This window comes from Simochromis diagramma, unplaced genomic scaffold (genome assembly GCF_900408965.1).
Source record: "Simochromis diagramma unplaced genomic scaffold, fSimDia1.1 OVJJ01000371.1, whole genome shotgun sequence".
Classification (NCBI taxonomy): Eukaryota; Metazoa; Chordata; class Actinopteri; order Cichliformes; family Cichlidae; genus Simochromis; species Simochromis diagramma.
Window position 1 is genome coordinate 3415985 of NW_024386920.1, and position 12796 is coordinate 3428780.

Consider the following 12796-nt stretch of genomic DNA (forward strand, 5'->3'; position numbering starts at 1 on the left):
TGCCAGCTGTGAAATAAAGTTTTGGGTCTTAGCTTGCGTGGCAGTGTTTTATTTTCGGCTCTCTGACTTATAATTGTGAATATTATAAGCTCTGTTATCAGCTCTAATAACAGCTCTATTATCATAACAAACAATGAAAAATAAATAAATATATTGTGTATTGCTAAGTCCGTAGATTTTACACGAATCGTTCAATGATTACTTGGTCATGAATGCTTGGGCTTTGACAAAGAATCGCACACTTGTTGGAAAGTGACGCAAACAGAAGCCAGCGCGAGACCACAGGAGAAGCGGGAGTTGCGCTACAGTCTCGAGCTACAAAAACAGTGATAGTGCGTTAAGTTGAGACAAAGTCCAGCAGTTTTTCAGCTCGAAGCTCTCAGAGCTGTTTTCAGTGAGCTGCTTCTGCTTGTTGAAGCATGACTGAGACAGAGTTATACACGCTGTACAAAGGCGTCTATGTGCCTTCAAGTCTCCATCCGCCCGAGAGCCTCAGGTACTACGAGGAGTTTGCGTTTCGTCCGGATGACATCCTTATTGTAACGTACCCCAAGTCTGGTGAGTGATCGCGGTTCGACTGCAAATGGTTTCTTTTATGCTAAAGAGGGGTTTGTTTCAGTAGGCTGGAAGAGGATTTTTCAACCTGTCGTTTTCTTATTATAAGCAGCAATAACACGTCGTTTAAAACAAGGATTGCTCTTCGTTTCCATTTTATGCGACCACGTTAATGGTATGTATTTAGCATTAAATTTCATTGTGGGGTTTATTTTAAATGTGGGGACCTTGTTGGAAAGCTCTCATCCCCGACTGTCCGTTGAGTCTCCGGCAGAAACAGGTCTGTCCATGCCCGGCGTCTAAATATATGCAATTCACTCCAAACCTGAGAACCTCATTTCTCTGGATCACCAGTGACCGTCTGCCACAAAGTTATTGACGATGCTTCCATGTGTATTTATGCCTAATGTCTTTGAGTTGACTACAGTCTATAGAAGCAATGTATGAGGGTTATAAAATACATAAATTACCTGTTTTATACACTGTTAGAAAAAGCATCTTGAAAAAATGGTAATATTCCGGCAGCTGGGGCGCCAAAATACGAGCGTATAATTACAGAAAATAACTCCCGCATAAAAATACGGTTATTTCCAGTAATGAAAATACAATTAGTTGCGCTAATTTGACATGGGATTCTGCCTTTTCCAAGTGCTTTTAGACATTAAATTAGGAACATTTTTACGTGATCAAACAATGAAATTACCTATAAACAAGGTCACTGAATGTGGAAATATCAATCATAATACATAAATGTACAGAAATATACAGTTAACAGTTGGTTTAAATAATAATTGATTGCATGCCCTGGGACAGACTGACAGAGGCGAGGCTGCCATATCGCACCATCGGCCCCTTTGGCCATCACTAGTAGGCGGTAGGTGAAGAGTCTTGACCACGGACACAACGACGGAGAGTGTCCGAGCCGGGGCGCGAACCGGCAATCTTCTGATCACAAGGCGAACTGCCAACTCTTGAGCCACGAACGGCCTAACTAGCAATGATAATAATACTTATGTGATGAAACACAAGCTTAGAGGGATCATGTTATATACTTTTCCATAGCATTACATTTGAATTCAACAGTTCAATCTTTCAAATAACGGACAGATATTTGTGAGATCATGATACATTTGTGAATGTATTTTAACAATCTAAATATGCATATGCACAGACAGATACATTTAATAATCATGACAGTTATGTTGTATTACATTACAGTGATTTAACGTTAATTTACATTCAAAATGTGAAGTCAAAGTCTATTTACGTAACTTTAATGATATTCTAGAAGAACAGAACATTACTGTGAAATTCACAGTAAAATGCCTTCATATTAGAGTTTTTTCCTACGGTCGCAGCCATACCCGCGACCTTGTTGTTAGTTCACATTCATTGGCCGATGCTTAGCGTCATGTTATTTATATTAATTGCAATTCCTACCTCTACATTTCTTTTTCAAAATATTTAATTAGCACAGCGCGTCCGTGCAATGTTTTACATTGTGGCATGCAGAGAAATCTTAACAAAGAAGCTCACAGAGAGAGATTGAGCTTGTTATTTAACCCCAAGCTGGTAGGAGGAGCTTTTTATTAAAACACTTGCCGGTGCAACAATGTCCCTCAAGGTTCAACAACAGCACAACAGAAGTCACTCATGGTACAGCACTCTCTCTACAAAACAACAACTGTCAGTGACGCTGCACCACAGCGTAAACACAACATTCAAGATAACAGTTTAAAGTAACGTAACCATAAACAATGAAACAAGAACATCTAAACAGCAGCACATGTCCCAAGGCATGATGGGAGACATTTCTGGATGTATTTTTACAATCTAAATATGCATAAAAAAATATATCTAAAAAACAAGTAAATTGTGTTTTATTACATTTACAGTGATGTTATGTTATTTTACATGTGACGTGTCAGATCACAGTCTACTTATGTAAATGTAACGATATTCTAGAAAAACAGTACACAACTGTAAAATACACAGTAAAATAATTTGACATTACTATTTTTTGGAACAGTGTAATACAGTTACCGTGGCACAGAGCAGCTGTACCTGTATTAGTGCATTATACCTGCATCCTTTCATCATGTTATGTACAAACCCCTCGTAAAAATAATTTCAGTACATTCTATTTATCAAGATGAGCAATAACATAAAAAAAAAAAAATCACAGAATCACTTTTTGGCTGGTTTTTCTGAAGAGACTGACCCTATATACCCTATGAATGTGCTGTGTGGTACTAAGGCTCAAAAATGTCTTCTGGCACTTTTCTTTATGTTTTTGTTAAAGATGCTGTGACAATAGATATATGACTTTACATGCTACTTGCCCTTTTAACACAATGAATCATGTCACCACATCCGGTTGAGTTTTAGTCATAAAGCCACAGACAGCAGAGCTTTTCTACCAGCAGCCGGGGGTGGCTGTAGCTCAGCTAGTAGAGCAGGTCACCTAATGATCAGAAGGTTGGTGGTTTGATCCCCGGCTCCTCCAGTCTGCATATCAAGTATTCATGGGCAAGATATTAACTCCTGTTAACTAACCAGTTGCTCTCTGATGCATCCATCAGTGTGAATGTAGTTAGAGTGCTTGTGAGAATAGGTGAATGTTGTATGGAGTCCTTTGAGCACTCTGGAAGAGTACGATATAAGAATCAGTGTATTTACAACTTAAAATGTGATGTTCAGTACCAGAATGGTGTTTTTTACTTGCAAAAACGGAGGAATACAAGTGAAGTTTTATTAGAGTTTGGACATATTTTCTACAAAGTATTTGTGAACACCAAAAACAATCAGCAGGCGATGGATGGATTTAAAAGGACAGACAGGAAGTGGACTAGATCAGCTCTGTCTTAGACAGGGACTTTAGCTTGGATAAAATTAAAAAAGTTAAATAAATACAGTGCTAACTGAAGAAAATGGATGGCTTATTGTAGTTTTAGTTTAAGCTTTCTCATTATTACAAGAGAAGAATGCATATTTAGGGAACTGTGTACAACTGGTTCATTGTCAAGCCAGCATTCAGTTTTGCTAGAATGGCAGGACAGATCTGAGCAGCACAAACGAAACTTTTTGCAGCACAAACCAGCACAAATGTTTGACATCAACTTTTTTAAATTTGACACTCAAGTTTGCCAGTGTCATGAAATGAGGTGAGCGAGTTTCTGCTGACTACTGTGGGCCTATAGTAAATATTTGAATACTGCATTAAGCTCGCTTTGTACAGAAAGATCTTTTAGTAACAGACTCGTGAGTAGAACATAAAATGCCCACAGACTGTCCGGACCATATGCACAATCACAAGGTAAGTGAAACATATATCTGGTCTACTACATTAAGATGAAAGATTCTGGAACTCGCTCATTTCTAAACCCCGGTTATTGTCACGGTTCTGGGTCTGGGGACGCAGGGTTTATGTTTTCTGGTTTTTGAATATTCTTTGACTTAGTGTTATTCATGTCATAGTCTTTGTATTTCTTGTTTCTTAGTTATTTTCTGTATTTTTTAGGATTTAGGTTGTGTTTCTATGCCTTTGCTGTATTCCACATTTCATATCTAGTCACCCTTTTCTCTATGTTCATGCAGCTCAGTGTTCAGTCCAGACTATGTTCCATCCTTCTCCCTAGTCAGTCATATCTCCTGGTCTCAGTGTCAAATCCACGTCATACGTTCACACCGATCATGCTATGACAGTGTGAACGGCACAAATCCGATATTTTCAAATCCGATCTGGGTCACTTATGTGGTACTGAATCCGATACATATCCGATGTTTCAGAAAGCGACTGCTGTTTGAACGGTCAAGTCGCATTAAATCCGTCTTTTACGTCACTGACACAAGACAGACGCCAATTATCAGCGCCGGAGAAGCGCCCGATAAGACATCGTGAACGCTTCCTGGCCATCCGGTGAAACTGCTGGGAAGACAACGTTGGAGAAACGTGAACATTTTATTTGTACTGCATAATCTGCAGATTCTGACAGAAATCTGCAGCTATCCTTTGAAGCACCGCTCCTCTAAAACAGCAATAAGGATAATTATTAGGTTATTTACATTATTATGGAAATAACAAAATTGGGAAACGTGAAATCCGAAGTATTTATATTAAGGCCATCAGTCAAACAATACTGTTTGCTCTGGGTCTAAACAGAGCGCGTTGTGTGTGACGTCTTCTTTTGCGCATGCGAGCCGCTTTGAGCGTTCACACTAGAGCGCGTTTGCTGTCGCATTTTATTTGTAGTGTGAACGAGCAGACAAAAAAATCGGAATTGAGCATTAAGACCTGCAGTGTGAACGTAGCCTTAGTCTGTGTCTCATGTTTCCTGGATTCTTTTGATAGTTCCTTGTGTAGTACGTGCTTAGTGTGTTTAGGTTTGCTTCCTCCCTGTCTCGTTATGTTTGAGTACTCCCAGCTGTGCTGTCCTCCCGTGTCTCATTCCCTCATTATCCCTTTGTGTATTTAAGCCATTTGTCTTCCTCTGTTTGCTGCCGGATTATCTGCGTATCTCCCCTTGTGTTTCTATGTCTCGTGTTTCCCCATTCTCCAGGTTTCCATGTCTCAGGTGCTCAGGTCTTTAGTTTCTTTGTACTTGTTTTTAAGGTTTCTCCCAGTTTAGGTTTCGCTAGTTTAGTCATTGTCACATTTGGCTTTGTTTGAATTCTGCTCCGCCATAACAAAGGCTCACTTTCAGTTCAAGTTCTGTTCCATCTCCAATGCTTGCGTTTGGGTCCTCTCACTCATAAGGAATACCGTCGTGGTCATAAAGATTGTAGCTAGCCGGCTACAAAGCCTGGTTTCCGGCTTCCTCTTTGTAGTGGACTTTCTCCGACCTTTGATTACGTTTCTCCTGAGCCTGGAAATTTAAAGTCTGTGTTTTCAGAAACAGAATCATCTGCTCTAAGGACTTAAAGAACTGTGTTACTCCCACTCCTCCCTGGTCTGGAATAATAATTCCAAAGATTGTTTATTCTGAGACTGTGTGACTGTGAAATTGGGCTCCTCAGAAACTGAAACTCCCCCCAGAGGCTGAGCCTGTGACCTCAGCTGGCTCTGCACTCCTGGAGGCAGTGCAGCCTTCTTCTCCTCCTCCGTCAGCTGGGAGCTAGGCGAGTTCATCCAGCCAGCCATCCCGATCAGATTGCATGGGCTGCGCAGCCCCAGCTGCTGCATCCTGAGCCAGCTGTGTGCCCTGCACAGCTCCAGATAGCTCTGCTTCAGCCAGAGGTTTCTGCACCTGCTGGCCCTGTTTCGCCTCAGCCGAGCCCCTGCAGCCTCCTGTTTCAGCTGGAGGCTCACAGTGAGCCCGCTCAGCCATTGCCTGCCTCAAGTCGCGCCATACAGTTTATACCACAACAATAAAATGTATTATTATAACTATCTTCTTCAGTCTTGCTGTCTCACTGCCGGATCTTCTCCTCTTCTCCTCGTCTGACCTCAACTCGTATCTGCTCCTCTTCCTGGAATAACAGAAGACGCCTCCCTGACTAGCCTTGATTATTAATATTATGCTACTGATTCTATTTATTATTTAAGTTTGGGAAATTCTGTTCGGACACCCTCAGCCCAGTATGATGTGTAAGCGTGTTGCAAAAACCCTCTGCACTCTACATGTTAATCAAGATAATTCAATTCAGTCGAAGCGCTGAGTGAAGATTTGACCCTCAAAACAGAGCGCCAACTCTTTAATGAGCACATCGCAATGTGTGCTCATTGCACTCATGTTATTCCTAACACCTGCCCGTCCACGTCCATCCACCAAGTCATGTCAACACCAGCCACTTTGATGGCAAAGACTCACACTTAATACCATAGAAAGGTGGACTCCAGACCTGCTCTGCTGTCACCGCCACTTCCCACCCAGTCGGCCTCCTGACCTACTTCGTCTCTGCCGCCGCCACTTCCCACGCAGTTGGCCCCCCTGAACTGTCTTGCGGGTGACCTCCTGAGTAGACTTGTTGTGTCTTGTTGTAGACTCTGTGGGTTTGGTTTTTTTGCTTCACATTTTCCCATTGCTTTTGTTTTACATGCTCCAGGTTTCGATGTTCCATTTTCCACATCTCAGGTGCTCAGGTCTTTAGTTTCTTTGTACTTCTTTTTCAGGTTTTATTAGTTTAGTCATTGTCACCTTTTGCTTTTGTTTGTGCTCTGCTCTGCCATAACAAAGGCTCACTTTCAGTTCAAGTTCTGTTCTCTCTCCAATGCTTGCATTTAGGTCCTCACACTCTCTCCACTCCACGTCTGCCAGCGTAGACGTGACAGTGACAGCCATGGTTTCTTTCTGTTTATTGAAATAGGGGCTTCAAAATAACAACTTGAAGTTGTTACCAAGGTGGCAGTGAGGCATGCTTAATCAAAATTGACACTGTATTTTAGGAAGTTGGTGTACAATGACACTTTAATAGCTCTAATATTGGGAGGCCCAAATAAAAGCTAAATCAAAACATGAGATTGTTTCTTTTTTGTAGGTACGACATGGATGCAGGAGATGCTCCCTCTCATCATCAGCGGAGGGGATCCGGCCTCCGTTGAGACTCTCCACAACTGGGACCGTGTTCCATGGCTGGAGGAGAATCGAGCCCTCACCCTCAACCTTGAAAAGAGGCCGTCTCCACGCATGTTTACAACTCACTTCCACTACAGCATGATGCCGCCATCCTTCTTTGAAGTTAAACCAAAGGTAGGTCTGCCACATAGTTTGGTTCGTGGGTCATTAAAGCTGTTATTTAAATGTGAAAGGGGATGTTTTATGGGTCTCTTTAATTCCTGCTATAGAGTAGCAGCTTCTCCTCCTTAATAATAAATAATTGGCATAGATATGCTGTGATTCATCCAGGCATAATCTAAATTGAGTGGTTTAAAACATGAATGTAGCACAGGCAGCCAACATAAGAATACTTGTAAAAGACATGTAGCCAACAGCCCCTAATATTAGCCTGAAAGAAGATAAAACACTGAGTACACAACTTGTCGGAGAAAAATGTGAAAGTCTTTGTCAGGTTTCCTCCGCACAGAGAACTGATGTGGAAAGAAAATGAAGTAACTGAAAGAACATTACAACACAATTTAAAAGACACAACAACAAGAACAGAGGATTTGTCATTACTCACCACTGACAGCTTCTTATGAGACCTCAGGCTATTACTTAGTAGTTCCTATAAGAAATACAGGGTTTGTATTCTGCTGTGCCTGTGTCCAAGTGTCTGGCATGGCAAAGTAAGCAACCATACAAAAAAAAATCACCAGTGAGAAGGTCTGTGGTGTGCATTGCTTTGTCTGTGTAATACATACAGGGAGTGCAGAACTATTAGGCAAATGAGTATTTTGTCCACATCGTCCTCTTCATGCATGTTGTCTTACTCCAAGCTGTATAGGCTCGAAAGCCTACTACCAATTAAGCATATTAGGTGATGTGCATCTCTGTAATGAGAAGGGGTGTGGTCTAATGACATCAACACCCTATATCAGGTGTGCATAATTATTAGGCAACGTCCTTTCCTTTGGCAAAATGGGTCAAAAGAAGGACTTGACAGGCTCAGAAAAGTCAAAAATAGTGAGATATCTTGCAGAGGGATGCAGCAGTCTCAAAATTGCAAAGCTTCTGAAGCGTGATCATCAAACAATCAAGCGTTTCATTCAAAATAGTCAACAGGGTCGCAAGAAGCGTGTGGAAAAACCAAGGCGCAAAATAACTGCCCATGAACTGAGAAAAGTCAAGCGTGCAGCTGCCAAGATGCCACTTGCCACCAGTTTGGCCATATTTCAGAGCTGCAACATCACTGGAGTGCCCAAAAGCACAAGGTGTGCAATATTCAGAGACATGGCCAAGGTAAGAAAGGCTGAAAGACGACCACCACTGAACAAGACACGCAAGCTGAAACGTCAAGACTGGGCCAAGAAATATCTCAAGACTGGTTTTTCTAAGGTTTTATGGACTGATGAAATGAGAGTGAGTCTTGATGGGCCAGATGGATGGGCCCGTGGCTGGATTGGTAAAGGGCAGAGAGCTCCAGTCCGACTCAGACGCCAGCAAGGTGGAGGTGGAGTACTGGTTTGGGCTGGTATCATCAAAGATGAGCTTGTGGGGCCTTTTCGGGTTGAGGATGGAGTCAAGCTCAACTCCCAGTCCTACTGCCAGTTTCTGGAAGACACCTTCTTCAAGCAGTGGTACAGGAAGAAGTCTGCATCCTTCAAGAAAAACATGATTTTCATGCAGGACAATGCTCCATCACACGCGTCCAAGTACTCCACAGTGTGGCTGGCAAGAAAGGGTATAAAAGAAGAAAAACTAATGACATGGCCTCCTTGTTCACCTGATCTGAACCCCATTGACAACCTGTGGTCCATCATCAAATGTGAGATTTACAAGGAGGGAAAACAGTACACCTCTCTGAACAGTGTCTGGGAGGCTGTGGTTGCTGCTGCACGCAATGTTGATGGTGAACAGATCAAAACACTGACAGAATCCATGGATGGCAGGCTTTTGAGTGTCCTTGCAAAGAAAGGTGGCTATATTAGTCGCTGATTTGTTTTTGTTTTGTTTTTGAATGTCAGAAATGTATATTTGTGAATGTGGAGATGTTATATTGGTGTCACTGGTAAAAATAAATAATTGAAATGGGTATATATTTGTTTTTTGTTAAGTTGCCTAATAATTATGCACAGTAATAGTCACCTGCACACACAGATATCCCCCTAAAATAGCTAAAACTAAAAACAAACTAAAAACTACTTCCAAAAACATTCAGCTTTGATATTAATGAGTTTTTTGGGTTCATTGAGAACATGGTTGTTGTTCAATAATAAAATTATTCCTCAAAAATACAACTTGCCTAATAATTCTGCACTCCCTGTACATTGTAGTTTTATTTGGTCATAAAGCTACAAACTTAAATGTTGAATGTTTAAAGTGAAGTAATGATTTGTCATTACTCCAGGTCATCTATGTCATGAGGAACCCCAAAGATGTGTTTACGTCTGCTTTTCACTATTTCGGGTCAACTTCGTTCCTGGTGAAACCAGGCCCACAGAGCGAGTTCCTCCAGAAGTTCCTAGATGGAGAAGGTTGTTCTTTTTTTTTACTCTGTATTAGAACAGCAGGTGACATTTAGCCTTTTATTCAGTTGTATTTTACAACTGGTAACAAGAGGAATAAGGATTGATGAAGTTGAACCATTAATGCAGAGACGTTTGCTATTGTATTCATAATAACTCAAAGGGAATCTTTTCTTTTTCTTTTAGTTATATTTGGTTCCTGGTTTGACCATGTGAAGGGTTGGCTCAATGCTAAAGATAAGGAGTCCATCATGTACATCTCCTATGAAGAACTTTTAAAGGTGAGAACAACTGCAAATGCTTTCCAAATAATTTAAACACGAAAAAAAGAGTCAAACACTGAGATTCGTGGTAAGAACATGAGCTGAACGGTGTTTGTCTGCACGGTGCAGGACCTGAAGGACTCTGTGGCCAGAATCGCTCAGTTCATGGAGAAATCTCTGGATACTGAAGTAACAGAGAAGATAGCAGACCGATGCTTGTTCAAGAACATGAAGAAAAACAGCATGTCGAACTACTCGGCTGTTCCTAAAGAAATCATGGACCAGAGCAAGTCTGAATTCCTCAGGAAAGGTGTGTTTTTGTAATACTACTGAGAATGGTTACCGCACCCAACCCCTCTCCCCCCGTCAAACCCCCCCAAAGTATGTTGGTTTTGAAGCTGTACTGTATGATGAAATAGCATGAGTTATATCTCTTATCCACCCCCCTATAACTTCGACTGGCATGTCTAAACAGGACTCTGGGAGGAGGTGAATGTGGATGTAGGTTTTAAAATGAAAGTATGCAGGCAGGAAAATGTTGGCGTACCTTGGATTATTGGTAATTTTTTTTTTGTCCTTGTGTTCCTCCTTTGCATCACCGACCCAGCGCTCTTTTATCAGACTTTTAAAGGTTCTAATTGGTGCAGAAAAAGTTTTGACTCTGTGTTTGCACCTGGACGTGATACCTAGGTTTAAGAAATGAACCAAGAACTTTCTAAATGATCACCTGAGATAGGGTTTGGATTTTTAGCTTATAAGCCTGGTAATAGTACGTAAGGAACTGAGAAAAACTGTAACAGAATTTTACATTTACAACCTAAAATAATAGACACAACAGTTCCTTCAATTTAGGTTTAATTCTTCTCTGTGTGTTGTGTTTCAGGAATTGCTGGAGACTGGAAGAATCAGCTAACAGAGGCAGAAGCAGAATGCTTTGATGCTGTTTACAAAGACAAAATGAAAGATGTCAAATATAAATTTGTTTGGGATTAAAAGACTAAATGAAAGTCATTTCATCATAGAATTAGAGAAAAAAAAGTAGAGCATTAAATGGTTTGTTGATATGTATTCATGACGTAATTTCGTAGTTATCAACATAAAACTGGTAACAGCATTCTGATTGGTGCAAAACCAAAATCAGCTCTGTTTAAGTGAAACCCTGGTGGAGTGAGGGGGTTGTCAGGGTCGATGTCAGTGATGATGTTGAAAGAGTCCGCGAAATAATTTTCCACTAGGCTAGAGAACTGTGAAACTTAAAATATCCAATGTCACTGAATGAGAGTGACAATAGGACCAGTAAAATGTAACATGTATTTGTTTATTCTATGCCATTTTGTTTTCTGCTTCCAAACTTTCAAATGATGTACTTTTAACTCAATACCATTTATATTAACTCTTAAGTTGCTTATTCTGCAGATTTTAAAGCATAAAATGTGATAAAAAGCTATATTGTTACAGATAAAGCTACCCCCTGATGCACAAGTAATTAAAAGCATGTGATATAAACATTCAAAAATTATGATCTAGTAATATAGTGCATATATTCTGCATAATTAAAGTATATTCTAATGCTCAAACATTTGTTCCATTACTTAAGTAGATTTATGCCTTTATTCAATATGAAACAGTTTTTACATTTGGGTGCAATGCCACTTTACATATAATACTTTTGCATCCGCACACAGATCTGCACAAGTATGCAAGTTTTCCTGTGCTGTGTGTTTTTTCTGGTCAAATGCTCTGAAGTGTCGCAAGGAGTTATGCTACCCTCTGTAGCTCAGATCGTACATCTTGTCTGTTAAAGTGGTCACTGTGCCAGATTAAAGCCCTAAAATCTTGCCTAAGTCATGTTTGTTAAATGTTACTACATGTACAATATTGTTAGAAAGAATGTACAAGCTAGCAGTGTATGGGACATCAATGATAACGTGGTGTAAATCATAATTGAGTTCAATGCAATTTTACATCACCAGTCATCTGAAGGCTGTTACGTCCCCTGGCTAGTCTAGGGGGTTGAAGGGACGAACATAAAGGTGGATAGAGAAGGAGGAGCCAAGATGGTAATTTTAGAAGGTTTATTTAATACTGGTGATGGGATTTGGGGTCAGACTGAGGTATAACGTCAGGGAGAGCCAAGGCCAACATAACAAACAAAACATCCCTGATGTAGAAATAAAAGAAACTTGCCTAACTCCAAAGAAACAAAATATACAACCTATAACCATAACCTACCTAACAACACATAAACAGGAGAAAACAGGTTGTCAAAACAAAAGGCAGCTCTCCCCTACAAGCAGTCTGAACATGAAAACAACAATGCTCATACAAGATCCAAAGGCATGCAAGCCTGCACAGGTATGGCAACCAAAATAGCCAGAGGGCACAGAAGCACAGCTCCACAGACCTTAAATAGTGCTCTGCTGATTACCAATTAGCCGGACTCTGCGCAGCATCCAATCAGGACAGAGGAGATGGAGCCTGGACAAAACAAAGGGTTAGTAGGGAGAAGAGACATCCTCCTGGGGGATGTAACAAGGCACTTTAGATTATAAGGTAAAGATCATTCAGTATAAGACAGAAAACAGCAACAATCAGACTATCCCTTATGAAAAAGCCCTTGGAGAGAGTGGGAAGGAAGAACTATTTAAGCATGAAAATACATCTTGCAGAACCGGACTCAGTCTTCTGCCATGACGGGCTGTGTAGTGACCATAAAGACACAGAGTAAAACACAAAATGTATGAGAAGATAAAACCAGTGACGGTTAATGGTGTCATACTGATTATCATGTTTGCTTTCACAGCAGTGGGATTGCTCAGCCTCACAGAAAAGAAGGTACTGTCAAGAAAGAATTAGCAGACCCAAAATGATCTGCTTCTTTAGCTTGCTATTTAACCTTCAGTAGCAAGCTGCA

General features: G+C 40.7%; 1 protein-coding gene across 3 annotated transcripts; it reads left to right on the forward strand.

Moving 5' to 3' along the window:
• Positions 1-256: 256 nt before the first annotated feature.
• LOC120736601 (sulfotransferase 2B1-like) lies at positions 257-11726 on the forward strand. 3 transcript variants are annotated; one of them, XM_040036842.1, is made up of 6 exons: positions 257-558; positions 7033-7244; positions 9502-9628; positions 9806-9900; positions 10012-10192; positions 10766-11726. In XM_040036842.1, exons 1-6 carry the CDS (start codon positions 420-422, stop codon positions 10873-10875), a joined length of 864 nt encoding a protein of 287 aa, XP_039892776.1. In that variant the 5' UTR covers positions 257-419; the 3' UTR covers positions 10876-11726. The 3 variants fall into 3 exon arrangements, with proteins under 3 accessions (XP_039892776.1, XP_039892777.1, XP_039892778.1); XM_040036843.1 differs by lacking the exon at positions 257-558 and adding an exon at positions 569-730; XM_040036844.1 differs by lacking the exon at positions 257-558 and adding an exon at positions 4863-5129.
• Positions 11727-12796: the final 1070 nt, after the last annotated feature.

Excerpts from the sequence above, each read along its gene's own strand:
- LOC120736601 (XM_040036842.1), top strand. The coding sequence starts at position 420 with ATGACTGAGACAGAGTTATACACGCTGTACAAAGGCGTCTATGTGCCT. Across the intron at positions 559-7,032 it reads TGTAACGTACCCCAAGTCTG|GTACGACATGGATGCAGGAG; the intron begins GTGAGTGATCGC and ends TCTTTTTTGTAG. Across the intron at positions 7,245-9,501 it reads TCTTTGAAGTTAAACCAAAG|GTCATCTATGTCATGAGGAA; the intron begins GTAGGTCTGCCA and ends TCATTACTCCAG.